The sequence below is a fragment of the Myotis daubentonii genome, chromosome 13, assembly GCF_963259705.1.
Source record: "Myotis daubentonii chromosome 13, mMyoDau2.1, whole genome shotgun sequence".
Classification (NCBI taxonomy): domain Eukaryota; kingdom Metazoa; phylum Chordata; class Mammalia; order Chiroptera; family Vespertilionidae; genus Myotis; species Myotis daubentonii.
In genome coordinates, this window is record NC_081852.1 from 30,165,008 (window position 1) to 30,181,655 (window position 16,648).

At 45.5% G+C, this 16,648-nt stretch overlaps 1 protein-coding gene across 6 annotated transcripts in view; it reads left to right on the forward strand.

Moving 5' to 3' along the window:
• Positions 1-7,839: 7,839 nt before the first annotated feature.
• CCDC6 (coiled-coil domain containing 6) overlaps positions 7,840-16,648 on the forward strand; it is a 107,331-nt gene continuing 98,522 nt past the window's right edge. For all 6 annotated transcript variants that reach the window (XM_059662653.1, XM_059662654.1, XM_059662655.1 and 3 more), the window contains exon 1: positions 7,840-8,290. In XM_059662653.1, the coding sequence (XP_059518636.1) occupies positions 7,988-8,290 (303 nt within the window). In that variant the 5' untranslated portion in view covers positions 7,840-7,987. The remainder of the gene's footprint in view (positions 8,291-16,648) is intronic.

Consider the following 16,648-nt stretch of genomic DNA (forward strand, 5'->3'; position numbering starts at 1 on the left):
GTGTTCAAATCTTTCACATTCTTTTATAAAATTTTTCATTTGTATAGTCTTTCAACAAAGAGACATGCTATGATCACCTTATAATTCTGTTAATTTTTAATAAATATATTAAGGCTATATTATTAGGCATATAAAAAATTAATTGTTATATTTTTGTAGTTATTTGTCCCTTTAATTATTAGGTGTCTACTTGAAAAAATCTTATAGAGATTTTGATTTCTTGAGGGGGCTCATTTTAATATGGTTTCTCCAGTTTTCTGTTTGCTTTTGGTAGGTATTTGTAGATCTTTTCACATTATTTTACTTTCAAAATTTTTAAGTTTTAATGTTTTATAGAGTTGTAAAAAAATATGGCTGAATTTTTTGTTCCCTTTTTCCCAGTCCCATTATTTCTGTGTTTTTATAGGTAGGTTCAAGTACAGTTATTATCCTTCCTGCTATATTTGCACACATTTTTATAATCTTGTATATGTATGTGGTTTCTATGAATTCTGATTTTCTCTGATTGTCTTTTCTATTAAGAAATCTATTGTCACTCTACTTGTAGGTACTTGTCTTTTATAGGTAATCTTTGTTTTCTCTTTTCTCTCTAATTTTATATAAGACTAGGGGCCCAGTGCATGAATTTGTACACCTTGAAAGGAACTGTGGGCCTTGAGGCTGCAGTGGGCACAGGGGCAGGTCTCAGCCCATCCTCCGTGCCCCCGCCCGGCCCCTCCCACCGCAGCCCCTGGTCCCCTCCCGCCTCCACTGCTCCCATGTGCTGATGGTGCCCGCCCCACTTGCACCTGCTGATGGCACGGAGTGATTGGGGCTGGTGCCAGCAGTGGCAGCCCCGATCGCCCCTCAGGAGCAGGGGGAGGTGGAGAAGCCCGGAGGGGTGATCAGGGCAGCAGCCACCGCTCGCACTCACTGATGGTGGTGAGCAATTGGGAACGGTGCCAGGTGCCGGGTGCCGGGTGCTGGCTGTGGGTGTGAGCGGGGTCAGTGCCTGCAATGTGTGCAAGCAGGGCTGTTGCTGGCAGCGGGTGTGAGTGCAGCTTCTGGCCCCGATCGCCCCTCAGGAGCAGGGGGAGGTAGAGAAGCCCTGAGGGGTGATCGGGGCTGGCAGCTGCCACTCACAGTCACTGATGGCACCGAGCGATCGGGGCTGACTCTGGGCACTGGCAGTGGGTGCGGGCATCGGGCGGGACCACAGCACGCGGGAGTAAAGATTTTCAGTAACCACCAGAAACTCATCCTGATGACAGCAACTGGCACCCGGCCTTGGTCTGTTGCCTCTGCTCACCTGCTCCACCATCCCGCCACATCTGATGCCTGCCATGTTCCACGCTCTGCCGCCTGCTGCCAACACCTGCCATGTTCCGCGTGTGGCCACTGGTGGTCAGTGCACGTCATAGCGAACAGTTGTTTGGTTGTTCGGTTGTTCTGCCATTTGGTCCATTTGCATATTAGGGTTTTATATATATAAATTACATGTATGTATGTATGTATTGCACTTGTTCTTCAGAATTTCTACCAGTATATGTTTGAATTTCTCTGGATATAGCTCTTTTACTTACCCTATTTCATTCTCATTTTACCACCTAAATATTTTCCATCCATATTTTCTAACAGTTATGGGCAGTTCTCAGCCATTATCACTTTAAATATTGCCTCTCCATCCTTCCTCTTGCTCTTTAATTCCTGATTAGCTATTAGATGTATGTTGGGCCTTGGTACTCTAGCCTATAAGTCTCTTATATGCTCTGATATCTTTGTATGTCTCTGTGCTGCATTCTAATTTCCTCTGCTCTACCTTCTTCTTTTTAATTCTCTCTTCAGCTGTGTCCAGTTTGCTCATTGGTTTACTCCTTGAGGGTTTTTAACATTTTAATCACTTAATAAAATGAAAAACTGCTCAGGTGCCACTTCAGGTGTTCCTAACTGAAAAAAGACAATGCTAACAAAATAAGAACAGTGATCAGATATGGCCTTTCCATGTTGATGTTTGGAACAAGACAGAAAAAAACACTCTGCAGTCACAAAAATAACTAAAAGAACTCGTAACTGATATGAGTAACTACTGCTTCTATGCCAATGATAACTCCGACTCTGCTTTAATACTCCTGCCTCTCAGGTAAAAACTATCAAGATATTTAATCAACAAATTTCTTCCACTTCTTAACAACACCTGATCTAGAACTGACTCCTGCTTTCTTAAACCCTGCTTAGAATCACCCAGTTCAAGCACAAATCCTATAATAAATCTCTCTCACAACTGTGCTAATGTACATTTTCCTTTGCTGTAGCAAGCTAGGTAAAGTTAGCTTTTTGATTGCAGGTGTGGCCCTGGTCTTCGGTTAGTGAGTTTTAACTTACTCTATTTTTAAGTTCTTGATGTTCTATTTGGTTCTTTTGTAATTTTGATTGTTCTGCCTTCAATTCTGGCTGCTTTTTGTTATTGATTTTTTTTTTTGGTGGTTTTTTTTTTGTATTATGTTTTTAATTTCTTCTTTTGTGGCTCTAGTTATTTTAAACATGCTTAATCTTATCAAATTCAATTATAGCCAACATTTGTCCTAACTAAAGTTCTAGGGATACTGTCCAGTTCTTTATTGTTTCCTAATTTTTGTTCAAGATGGATTATTTCTTTGTGTTTTGTAATTTTCCATTGTAATCCCATTTTCATTTTGAGACTGCTGCCAGAGTGAATTTTTGCTTGCTTCTGCCGGTGCACTACAGATAGTACTATCCCAACACCAACTACTTTTTGTTAGTTACTTTTTTTTTGGTTGGATTTTACATAGAGTACAAATACCCTTTTTGAGTATGTTTGGTGACATTTGACAAATGTATACATTTGTGTAACCACCACAGCCAAGATATAGAAAAACTGCAAAACTGCATTACCCCAAGAATTTCCATCCCATCCCAACTTTTAAGATATGTCATCTTGGGGATTTCTGATCCATGTAGCTAGTATAAATTATATTTGTGAAACTCCTGACTCTGTGAGGCTTAAATCTAGATGATAACTTTTCCAAAAAGACTTAAAAAACACACATCTCTGAATGCAGTTTAAGATAAACAAACAAGCTTCCTTTTTATTTTCCTGTTTGCCGGTTGGAAGACTTCCCCGCTTAGTGCAGCCTTTCAGTATGTGTACATAGCTCTTTGATAGTCTGGCATTTTGTAAGTGTCTTAGTTACTGTCTTGTTTAAGCCCAAGGCCTCAAGTCCTAGCTCTGAGGGGCTTAGAACTCAAATGTCATGGTTAATAAGGCCCACAGGGCTGCTGCCCCAGTTCCAGCTGACAGGTCATTATTCTGGATTATAATGCCCATCCTATCCCTTTTTGATTCATACATCTTATAAAGTATAACATACATATAGAAAAGTACACAGATCATAAATATATAGCTCTAAACCTTTTCAGAACTGACCCAGACAAAGAAAATGAACATTACTAGAAATCTCCTCTCTTTTCCAAACACTATCTCCTCTCAAGGAGAATCATTATTTTGACCTCTAACATTATGGATTAATTTTGCCTATTTTTGAACTTTATATAAATGCAATCACACAGCTTATATCTGGCTTCCTTTGCTTATCATTATGTTTTCTAAGCTTACTCATGGTGCTTCATGTTTTTCATTTTCATTGTTGTATATTATTCCATTGCATGAATATAACAGAATTTATATAGTAGGTGGACATTTGGGTTATTTCTAGTTTTCCTCTTTGCTTTAGGAGCCTGGGATTTCCCTGTATTTTCTTTCAAGCTCTGCTGTGTATTTAGTAGAATTTAAAAAGCATTTCCTGGTCAGCAATTCTGTATGATCTGTGTCAAGACAAGTTTTAGGTGTTGTAGGCTACTAAATTATACCAGACATGTAGGTCATATGTTTCAGTGTTTGTTGAAATTCTCACTGGATTCTCATCCAATTTACGTTAGCCTTTGATTTGTTTCTTTAGACTACATTTGTAGAAGTGGTTTTGATTCAGTGAACTAATGATGAGTAAACGCAAACAGGAAGATAGAGATGAGACATGTAATTAATCCCATAGGCATGATCCTTTGCCTGGATGGGATGCTGCAGATGCAAGGCTGGTTTGACATTCCTAGGTGTGAAATATTGAAAATGCATGTTAAAGAAATGGGGTGGTTGCATACAAGCAATGGTAGGAAGTGTGGATGTGGTTGTTTGGGTTCAGGATCTCCTGGCTAGTTGACGATGGGACTAGGAAATGGAAGGGAGACATCCTTGATGGTTCAGTGGGATGTAATCTATGTGTTGCCAGAAGAGCCACCCCAAAGTGGCCTTGCTTTGCCTGCAAAAGTAATTGTTCAATTAGATCAGTGGTTCTCAACTGGGGGCAATTTTGTCCCTAGAGCAGGGGTGGGCAAACTTTTTGACTCGAGGGCCACAATGGGTTCTTAAACTGGACCAGAGGGCCGGGCTGGAACAAAAGCATGGATGGAGTGTTTGTGTGAACTAATATAAATTCAAAGTAAACATCATTACATAAAAGGGTACGGTCTTTTTTTTTTTTAGTTTTATTCATTTCAAACGGGCCGGATCTGGCCCGCAGGCCGTAGTTTGCCCACGGCTGCCCTAGAGGATATTGGTAGCGTCTGGAGACCTTTTTGGTTGGCATGCTGTTGGCATTTGGTGAGTAGAGGCTAGGGATACTGGTAAACAGCCTGAAGGACAGGACAGACCCCCTGCACCCTCCACCCTTTAACAAAGAATTTTCCAGTCCCAAGTGCCAATAAAGCCAAGGATGAGAAACTCTATACTAGATCTAAGGACTGGACATAACCTCTTAATCAAAAGTATATTTAAGTAAACATTATCAACTATCTTTCAAGAAATGATAGCAGCACAGTGGCACATTCTTCTATGATTCTATCCAAATTCTGACAGTCTATGGTATCTACCACATACCTGGCTCACTCCAATTCTTTTCAAAACCGTAATGGTGGGTCCTGCAACCACCAAATCCAGTCGGAGTTTCAATAAAATTACTCGGATTTGACATTAATGTAAAAAGATATGTACAGTGATTTATTTAGAGCCATTAAAAATTAAACAACAAAATTTCCCTGTGATTCATAGCATTATTTTAATTTTACTATTGAAAGTTCCAAGGCTGTGGAGTACATCAGCTGCACAAATGGCATTAGACAAAGAAAAATGTTGATGTTGTGTCTTGCAATTAGACTCTAAGATATCCTTTTCCTTTGTGTTACACTTTTATAGCTGAAATTTGGGGCAAAGGTAAATGCCATTGTTTTTCAAATGGCAGTGATTGTCTAAATGTGTCTCTTCTTCCTCCAGGCAGCACACACTACCATTTATTCTTCTGATTCATTTCCCCCAGAAAGCTGAGAAGGAGTTCTATAACGATATTATTGGGGTTTTTTTTAAACTAGTGTTTCCATTGTAATGCTATTACTGAACCAATGTTGTGATAAATGGTCTGTTTATAAGGGGACTCACTTTTACAAGAAGTAGAAAATTAGACACGCTTCGGCTTTGCAATAACAATAAAAACCACAGTGGGAAAAAAAATATTCTCCAGTTTATTCCCATCTGTATCAGCAGGGAAGCTTGAGAAGATGGCTTTCCCCCTAAACTTCTCCTAAACACGATTACTGCCTAAAAGTACCTCGTCAAAATGCACTTTTCCTCCAAATCCCATTCAAGACCTATACATTCGTAAGCTCACTATAAAGTGGGCCCTTTAAGAAAACCAGGCACTTTAAACCCCTCCCCTCTGCTGACTTGAAGCAGTAAGTCCGCCTTTCTGAGGCACTTGGTGATAAAGCTAAGACATAGCCAGCTCTCCCTCTGCTCTGCCTGGAAGGAATGTTTCTGTTGCAATAAACTCCTAACGTGGAAGCTTTCACATGCTATGGGTTAGGGAACAATAGAAACTTGTGAAGTATGGAAGCCAGATCGGCCCTTAAGATTCAGTCATGGTGCTGAATAAAGTGGAAAGAATGCTTTTAAATCCGTTTCCTCCTGTGGTGCTACTCCCTGCTAGCTTTACTCTTCCATTTCACGCAGCAAGTGAGTTTTCCAGAAGCCCTTTGCAATTTAAGGAGCTGTACCAGATCCCCAAAAGGAAAAGTTGGGGAGAGAAGTTAAGTTCTAGTGAAAATGAAACGGGATCACTTCTAACAGAGTTATTTACATTGGCTATACGTTTCTGAAGAGCAAAGTCAACGACCTCCCCCTCCACCACACCAACAGTGACTAAGTTCAGAAGTCCTCTGGCACTAAAAAAAAACAAACAAAAAAAAACTGGGAGAAATTTGGGGTGTAACTGCGGTTGGCATTTCTGAGCTCTCTGCTAGAAGCAGCCATCTTGGTAAAAGATGATGTCATTTGGAAGACTTGGAGTTTTAGTTTTTTCAGAGGTAACAGTTTCCATGAGCCACTGAATAACAGCTTAATCATTAGATCAAATTTAGGTTTAAAGCTAAGGAAGGAGTGGGAATTAAAATAATTCCTTTCCACACCTCTTTATCCTTCTTAATATATTATTAACTTCTCTAAAAGTTCAAAGGAATAGAAAAGAAATTGACATTCCCCCCTTTCCCCCTCCACCACCATTTTCTGTTTCCATGTGTTTGTGCTTCCCTTGACTAAGCTTGGATAATAAAACTAGTCTGGTCAGTTTCACTTTCTAATTTTTATACATAAGTGAAAGCTGTTTAGTGTCAACAGTGTAAAGTGTTTAGAATCATCTCACCTGCTGGGTCAATTTCCTACAAGTCTTTCTTTGGGAGGGGAGGGGAGATAAAAGTTTTTATTTTAAATTTCCTACGCTTCAAAATTAGAATCCTGAATTAGACCACATTAGAGTAATTAATGTTTTATTTTTCACTTACAAAAGTTTTCTAGGAGTGGCAGGACTAGTGAGGAAAGGTGATGGTTATGGTTCTGTTACATTCCTACTTAATCGTCACTATTTGTATAGCAGCTGCTTTGGGAAATTGGCGCTTAAAGAGATGACTTTCAATCCACAGAAAGTGTTTATCATTTTTTTTTTCTTTTTGGATTAGATGTTAGTGTTCTAATTCTACTGTGAGGCATGTCCTGGTACTGTTTGCAAGATGCGAAGGAAAAAAAAGAAAAAGTTGCACCTCATTCAAACAATTGAGCGCAGTGTGGTTTGGGAGATCATTAGGAGGAGTCAAGGAGGTGGTGTGTCTTCTGCAAATCTTCCTTAAAGAGGTTAACCTGTGGCTGGCGGTGCTGCGCCCCGCTCTCCTCCTTGCAGGGGAACTCACTGTTCTTTCGGCGCGATTCAACGCCTCCCCAGCAGGCTCCCTAAGATAAAACTGAAAGGGCTGCGCGGAGGTTTGAAGCAGACAGAGGGAGACACGAGCACACCCAGCCGGCGGAAGACGGGGCCGCGACGCGGCAGGGGCCGGCTGACCTCTCCACGTGTCCCCAGCACCTGCAAGGCTAGCGGGGCGTTGGGTTTCCTTTTCCCAGGCGCGGGCGCGAGCCCGGAAGAGGCTGGGCGGCCTTGGGCTTCCATCAGGGGGCTCGGAGGCCCGCCCTCGGAACACGTGCGGCCGGCGAGCAGCTGGTGCGGAGGTCGGCTTGGCTTCCCCGCCGCGCCCGCGCCCGCGCGTCCCTGCCCCGCCGGCGGACGCCTGGAGGCGGGCCGTGGCGGCGGCGGCGGGCCGGTCCCGAGCTCTCGGCTAGCTGTGCGGGGCGGCCTCCTGAGCGCGCCGGGCCGGCGGCCGCGAGCCTCAGTGCAGTACTGCCCGAGCCCGGGCGGGGTCTCTGTTCTCTGGCGGAGGCGGTCCCTTGGCAGCGGGAAGCTCCCTCTCTTTCTCTCGCCGCCGCTCCGCGTCTGCGCCCTGGTGCCAGGCGCCCAGCTCGGCGCTCCCCTGCGCTCGCCCCGCGCCCACTCATTCGCAGCCCAGCCTTCGCCGCCGCCGCCGCCTCCCGCTCCTCCTACTTCCCCCAGCCGCCGCGGCCATGGCGGACAGCGCCAGCGAGAGCGACACGGACGGGGCAGGGGGCAACAGCGGCAGCTCGGCCGCCATGCAGTCGTCTTGCTCGTCGACCTCGGGCGGCGGCGGCGGCGGTGGCGGCGGTGGCGGCGGTGGGAAGTCGGGGGGCATTGTCATCTCGCCGTTCCGCCTGGAGGAGCTCACCAACCGCCTGGCCTCGCTGCAGCAGGAGAACAAGGTGCTGAAGATCGAGCTGGAAACCTACAAACTCAAGTGCAAGGCGCTGCAGGAGGAGAACCGCGACCTGCGCAAAGCCAGCGTGACCATCGTGAGTGCCCCCCGGGGGCGCGCCGCAGCGCCAACCTCCGCCCGCCCCGGGAGAGGCAGTCCCAGGACCCGGGCAGCCCCCGGTTCTCCCCGAGGTTCCCGGGGTCCCGCAGCGAGCACACTCTCGGTCGAGACCTGCCGGCCTCCGGAGGGTGGGGGAGAGGGAGGTGTCCCTTCGGGGCCACGCGGGTCTGTCTTCCCCCGGGGGCCAGGCGCCGCTCGGGGTACGGGAGGAGGCTGCTGGGACAACCCACTCACGTTCCCTTTTCACCCCTGGGGCGGAGGCCCCTCCCGGGCAGAGCTGGAGGCTAGCGGCGTGGCTGGGGGGGCGGGGTGGGACTTTTTCAGGACTAGCGTGCCTGAGGGGTGCTTCCAGAATCTGGGGAGCCCTGCGCTAGGGAGGAGGGAGGAAGCTGGGGCCTGTGTCGGGGGCCTGGCTTGAGGTGCGGGGGTGCGCAGCTGGGCTGGGCACTTGGCTGGCATCTGGACGGCGCTGGCTGGATCGCCGGGGAGGGGGCGGGAGAGAGTGGCCGGGAATCCGGGAAGTGGAGTTTTCTGGCCAGGATCGAGAGGGAAGGGCGGGCACCGGAGCTGATGCTCCTACCTCCGTTGGAAGTCCTTTCCTTGGTGGGGAGGGTGTGAGGACGGGGGGGCGGCAGAGGCGGTGTACAGCCGCGTGAATGCAGCATCTTACCCTGGTCTGCACCGTGAAGGGTATGAAGCCTGGACAGGCTGAAACCAGCGTGAAAGGTAGCGACTCCCTTGCTGAGCAAGATGCACATACGTGTGTTTGTTTCATTGGTGGTGAAGTGCCTGGGGGGTATTTTGCCTTTGAGTCCAGATACTTGACAGGAGAACAGGCTGTCCTTTTAACACCTGGTCCCCGGAGGCTCCCCCGAAGGAGAGGGGGTAAGATTAGGGATATAGATCTCCCTCATAGGCGTCTAAGAAAGTCCCCTATAGCTGTGATGAGACAAAACATAACTGGAAAAAGTACACCGAGGGATCTCACCTAACATCCCTGTCTGCTAGCCGCATCATTAACATGCAGAATCCCCATACAGACAACCCTATTGAGATCAGAACGGTTTCCCAGCCAGGAGCAGAGAAGGAAGCGTTAAGAAATCAAGGGGGAAAATTGCCATCGCTGCTGCACAATAGCTGACTACACCAAATCTTCAGACGGAGAAAGATACGGATTTGGAGGTGGATCAAAGATCACACTGGGAATGAAGTGGGGGCAAGTGTAGATGCCCATGTGCCAGGAAAGTCCTCAGTGGAGGAATGAGTGTCTACGTGTGAGTGTGTGTGTGTGTGCTCCCCCAACTCTAGGTCATGCACAGGAACTGGATGACGTTCTGAATTAGCCTAGAAAAGCAGGTTTCCACCAAACTTTCAGTGTGATTGGCAGCCTAGATAGAAATTGATTGTAGAAACACTTAGTATGGTCAAATCCAGTCCTCATGAATGGAATTGGAACTGTAAAATTCTTGAATTGCCCCTTTGGTAGGAAGGGGGAGAAATTTCCATAGGCAGCCACTTCCAGGCCTCCTCTGTAGCTTTCTTGGCCAAGAGAGATGTCTGCTGAGTGAGGGTTTGAGAAGAGGGCGAAGTTGGTGGAAGCAGTTTATTTAATGTTTGAGTTAGTAAATGAGAGGGTTAGTCTCTTGGAGAATGTGAACCACGGAAAGTAGTAAAACTTACATGAAACAGAATCTCTAGCCTCTTGCATACAGTGAGCAATTCAGGCTGTTTTTGTTAGTTTGGGAGGGAGAATGCGGGGTGGAGATGCTATGAAAGGGTTATCTGTTTGACACTTGACCATATTATAAGTAGGTCTGTAAGTTGTACACAAGCACATTGGTTTTGCAAGGACAAACATGTTCATTCCTGGTGTATAAAATCAGAGGCCCTCTGAACACTTGGCTTGAAGCGTGTGTGAGGTGGTGGCTTTATTTCTTAGCGCTTACCTTCAACTAAAACTGACATCCAACCAAATGTACTTTGTGAAATGTTCTGTGGCCTTATGAGTAAAGTTTAAACATTATTTTAGATGACAGCTTACAAGTACTAGAAGCCTCTCAATTCTTCCTTAATCTCTGATGAATATATTTAGGGAGACAAATAAAAGTGCTTGTGGTTTACTTGGTTCTCGAGTACTTGGCAGGTGTTGCTAAGGCAAAATGCAGCGAAGAGGTTCCTTTAAGCTTTTGAAAGTTTTGTTAACTGAACTAGGGCCCAGAATGTGTGGCTACATGAAATGGGTCTGTGGATGTAAGTAGTCCCTGGTACCACACTGTGTTGTCTTTTTTGTCAAGGTTAAGCTGTACAACCCCTGACGACTCTAATTTAAACATAGACCCTGCTTGGAGCTGCCTGGGAAGTTTGTGACAAGACCTAAGATATTCAGTTAAGTGGAGGCCTTGCTAGATTTTTTCACTTAAAATAATTTTAGTTGCCGAAACCGGTTTGGCTCAGTGAATAGAGCATCAGCCTGCGGACTGAAGGGTCCCAGGTTCGATTCCGGTCAGGGGCATGTACCTGGGTTGCGGGCACATCCCCAGTGGGAGATGTGCAGGAGGCAGCTGATTGTTGTTTCTCTCTCATCGATGTCTTTAACTCTCTATCTCTCTCCCTTCCTCTCTGTAAAAAATCAATAAAATATTAAAAAAAATAATAATAATTTTAGTTAATGTGAAGTGAAGATGAAACCATAATCCTATTACTTGCCTTCCTGGTTCTTTTTTTTTAATATATATTTTATTGATATTTTACAGAGAGGAAGGGAGAGGGATAGAGAGTTAGAAACATTGATGAGAGAGAAACATCGGACAGCTGCCTCCTGCACACCCCCTACTGGGGTTGTGCCCGCAACCAAGGTATATGCCCTTGACTGGAATAGAACCTGGGACCTTTCAGTCCGCAGGCCGATGCTCTATCCACTGAGCCAAACTGGTCAGGGCTGCCTTCCTGTTTCTTATTAGTTCCTCTAGTTACAATAGTAATTAGCATGTTCATGAGCACAAAGATGTGTATGGATGGTCTTTTCTTTTCCCTGCATCTGATCAGGAAAATACATGGCTCATCAGCCTCACCCTGGAGAAGAGGGAGGTGCCTTCTTTTGTGTGTGTGTGTGTGTGTTTTTAATGGACTTTATTTATTAGAGGAGCTTTGGGTTCCCAGCAGAATTGATTGGAAGGTACAGAGATTTCCCCTGTACTCCCTGCCCTGCCTCCCCCCCCTCCCGCTATTTCCAACATCCCCTGCCAAAGTGGTACATTTGTTATAATCAGTGAACCAGCACTGACACATCGTAAGCACCCAAAGTCCGTAGTTTACCTTAGGGTTCACTCTTGGTGTTGTACATTCTGTGGGTTTGGCCAAATATATACTGACATGTATCCACTAGTATTATACTAGGCAGATATGGTGCCCTAAAAATCCTCCATGCCCTGCCCTTCCATCCTTCCCTAACCCCTGGCAACTGCTGCTCTTTATACTGTCCCCACAGTTTTGTCTTTCCAGAATGTCATAGAGTTAGAATCATACAGTATTGCAGCCTCTTCAGAATGGCTTCTTTATCTAGTAACAGACATTTAGGTTTCCTTCATGTCTTTTTACTGGCTTGATGGCTCATTTCTTTTTTGCACAGAATAATATTCCATTATCTCAATGTGCTACAGTTTATTTACCCACTTACCTGCTGAAGGACTTTGCTGCTTTCAGATTTTGGCAATGATGAATAAAGCTGCGATAAACACCAGTGTGTTGGTTTTTGTGTGGACAGGAATTTCAGCTCAGTTGGGTAAATAGCAAGGAGCACAGTTACTGGATTGTACGGAAGAGTGCTTTTAATTTTGTTAAAGTGCCAAACTGTCTTTCTGAAGTGGCTGTACTATTTTTGCATTCCCACCAGCAATGAAAGAGTCCTGTTGCTCCACATCCTTGACAGCATTTGAAATAGTCAGTGTTGTGCATTTTGAATATTGTAATAGATGTGTAGTGGTATCTCATTGTTGTGCCCTCATTTTTTTTTTAAGCCCATAGCCAATAGAAGCTTGTAACTAATGGTCATCTCTGTCTCTTTTGTATGTAAGTGCTTATTCTGCTCAATCTACCCGTTTAGTAAAGGACTGGTTTCATGGGCATGTGTTCTCAGCATTTAGAGGTAAACATCACCTGTGGGGAAGAATCGGATGGATGAGGCCCTTCATGCGTGTCCAAAAGGGCATCTGGGAGTGAGAGCTTGCCCCTAGTGTTTTATCTGTGAATTAGAGGTGGAATGGACTGTTTTGAGTGATTCTCCTATTTCCCCTCGTAAATCAGGAGTGGGAACAGGCTGCTGATTATAGACCATAACTTCTTCTTTGGAGTGGAGAAAATAAACAAACAAAAATTGCTCAGTCACCCTATTGAGTAGCTTGTAGATGTTAGGCTAGATCCATGTGGTTTGTACTGTGGGGGGAAATTGGAGGTTATCTAATTCAGTGTAGTGATGGGTGTCCAGGAGTGGTGGTCTGTGAGAAGGTGAGGAAATGCAATTCTGGGGAGTAATTGGATGGCTTCCAAGTTCTGGACTAGTTGCTGGTATTCTCAGAGTACACCCAGGGCCTCACACCTGGTATGGCTAGTCCTCTCAAGCAGCAGTTGCCAACCTTTTGGACCTCACGGAGCACCAGAGGTCCGCGGACCACCTGTTGGCGACGGCTGCTCTAAAGAGTATGCTTTTCTAGACTGGTTCAGACCTTCAGCATGTGTTTCCTTTGAAAAGAAAAATCTATACTAATAAAAGGGTAATATGCTAATTAGACCGGGAGACGAGGCAGAGGCAGTTAGAGGCAATCAGGCCAGGAGGGGAGGGCAGTTGTGGGTGATTAGGCCAGCGGGGGGAGGGGGGACAGTTGTGGGTGAGCAGGCTGGCAGGGGGGGGGCAGTTGGGGGCAATCAGGCCGGCAGGGGGGGCAGTTGGGGGTGAGCAGGCCAGCGGGGGGGAGTTGGGGGTGAGCAGGCTGGCGGGGGGGGCAGTTGGGGGTGAGCAGGCTGGTGGGGGGCAGTTGGGGGCAAGCAGGCAGGCAGGAGAATGGTTAGGAGCCAGCGGTCCTGGATTGCGAGAGGGATGTCTGACTGCCGGTTTAGGATCGGGCCTAAACCGACAGTCGGACATCCACTGAGGGGGTCCCAGATTGGAGAGGGTGCAGGCTGGGCTGAGGGACACTCCCCTCACCCCCCTCCCCCTCCTCCCCCACTCCTGCATGAATTTCGTGCACTGGGCCACTAGTCCTATTATAAGTCACTAGTATTTAAATATCTTTCTTACCATAAAATTAGTCCTTCATTATAGAAGTTTGCAGAAATACAAAGGTATTTGGAAGTTACAGTAGAAAAACATGTTGGTATGGCATGATTAGAAAAACCTGGCTATTTTGAATATCAGCAGTGTAATGATTTCATTAACCAGAAAAAGCCCACCATATACAGTTAATGTTTTGGATTTTGGATTACTTATTCTGGAAGCCCAATACACCATTTTCCATTTTTAAGACTTCATTTTGGCAGATTCTCTGAAGATAGGAGATCAACATTGCTCTTATACAAAGGTATATTGTGTGTCTTTTTTCTTGTTTGAAAAAATCCTTAGATTTTTATCGAAACACCCCGCTTTAGACACAACATTGAAAAAAGTATGACCGGATAGGTCTAATTGTATGCAAGTTCACTCTTCCTAAAGAGAGGCTATTCTTGGATTTCTTCTGCAGTTAAAGTTCTTCACATTTGTAGGTTCCTTCTGTGTGTTTCATATAATCTATTTGTATTTGGTTGCCAAAAAACAAAACTTTAGAGTAGGTGGTGACAGTCTTTTACAGTGTTCTCCTTATTTATTTTGCTGGGTGTGGGGAATAGTTCAGAGAATCACCAGTATCTGGTTTGTGGTAACTCTTGTTCAAGACCAGAGAGACTGGTCTAAAGCAAAAATCTGAAGCAGGCATTGCTCGCTTTAAAGCTTTCAGGGGCTCCCCATGGCGCTCTGGATCCCCGTAACCATTCTGGAGGTGTACCCGACTCTGCATGAGCTGGCTGTGCTTACTTTACAGACGCACCCCTCACATTGGAAGCTCTCACCGGGCTTCACGGCTAGTTCCTGGAATTAATTGTAGCAGGTTTCTCTGGCTCCTCTAGGCTGTACCTCGTGCCCTTACTGTTCTTCCTACTTCTCCCCTCCCATTTATCTTGGAAATCCAAGTAGACCAGCGGTTCTCAACCTGTGGGTCGCGACCCCTTTGGGGGTCGAACGATCCTTTCACAGGGGTCGCCGAAGACCATCGGAAAACACAGGAAAACGCATATATAATTACATAGTGCTTTTGTGATTAATCACTATGCTTTAATTATGTTCAGTTTGTACCAATGAAAATACATCCTGCACATCAGATATTTACATTACAATTCATAACTAGCAAAATTACAGTTATGCAGTTATGAAGTAGCAACGAGAATAATTTTATGGTTGGGGGTCATCACAACATGAGGAACTGTATTAAAGGGTCGCGGCATTGGGAAGGCTGAGAACCACTGAAGTGGACTGTTCCCCCCGCCCCCCCCCCCCCCCCCCCCCCCGCAGTGTACGCTAACACTGTCTCTTTGCCAGCCACACACTGGGTTTTATGTCCATTCACTCCCGTTCCTCAGTGCCTGGGTGTGATAGAGTATTAGGGTTGACTCCAGAGGCATTGGGTGATGGGGTGTTTTTGTTCTTTTTTTACTGGGGTGAGGGTGCTGATGCTGTCTCCTGACTTATGTTCATAGGGTCACTCCCATGCATGTGTCAACAACAGCACGCAAGCACCATCTTCTCCATAACTGGTTGGTTGAACAGATTGGATGGATGAGTGGATACACTGTATACTTTGGGGGACCAGTGAAATCAGCGTGTGCCCCAAGGCCCTGCCTTCTAACCATGGGTGATGTAGGCTACCTTGTAGCATATACCAGAGGCTTGTCTAGATGCTGGTGATACATTTCACCTTTGGAAGGGGACAGTGTCTTCAGGTTCACCTTTCTGAGGGTTTCTGAGTAAAGCTTAGCAGGGGTGGGGAACGTCCGGCCCGAGGGCTGTATAAGGCCCACAAAATCGTTTGGTCTGGCCCTGCCAAGGCGACAGGGGCGAGTTAACTAAATGTTTGACCAGATACAGCAGGCTAATGTTGTGTGGCCGTGAATGATGTTATAAATATCCAAATGGCCCTTGGCAGAAAAAAGGTTCCCCACCCCTGGCTTAGGGGAAGAAGTGACTGTTGAAAGTGTTAAGATTTGCCACTTCAGTTTTGCCATGGTGACAGATCACTCCAGGCGTTTCTTATGATTTTTTTTTTTTATGTTGAAATGCCCCACAGCCGCCTCTGGGATACAATTATGAACTGTGATAGAGGGGATGTATCAGTGCAAGTACCTGAAGCTCCATTTGAGGGAGTATCTGCAAATTTGAGGAGACTTGCTGACTCCTTGTAGATGTCCACTGTGGCCTGCAGAGTGGAGTTTGGTAGATTGCTGTAGCGCCACATACAGCCTCAAGCGGAGCTAACTGCAATTACAGCTAGAAATGCTAATCTGAGCTTTTAAACTCCAACCTGGAGGAGCAGAGGAGTAACAATCATCTTCCTTGTTCCCCCCCATACTTTTCCCCTCTGTGGGTAAGGTGTTGCTCTTTGTTTTCGATTACAATGCAGTTGCTTTTAGATAGATTGCATCATTGTCAAAGCCCGGGAAGTGACTGTTCGCAGGTTCAGTGTGTTCCTGCTTGCTGGTGGTTGAAATTTTCTTGACAGGGAAACTAATGCTCTGGAAAGAATTTCTAATCGTCAGGATCTTGGAGTGGTGCTAACTTGCAGATTCTTCTTAACTTCCCCAAGGTTGGTTTTTTTTGTTTTTTTTTTTTGTTTGTTTTGTTTTGTTTTGTTTTGTTTTGTTTTGTTTTATGGCTGTCAAGCTCACAACTGTGAATTTTATCCCAGTGTTCATACCAGTACATTGCAAACTCACTTTGTATAGGTGTTCTTTTCTAGGGAGAAGAATGCTAAAACAGAGAGTTAATAGTTTGGTTGATGGTTATCTAGGTTTAACTCCTTGTTGGTTCTTAGATCTTATGCATTAGGGGTGGGTGGGAGGGGTGGGAGTTAAGTTTAGTGATTAAAATTTATTATAATACTCACATGGTTTAATGCTGGGAAATTTTCTGTGATTTTTTTTTCTCCCCCTCTCCTTGCCTCCTCAGTAAGGCACAAATTGGTATGTGACAAATACAGCCCGAAATAAGCAGGATTCAACCTACAAGTACTTATGAAGGGCTGACTGTGTGCCAGAT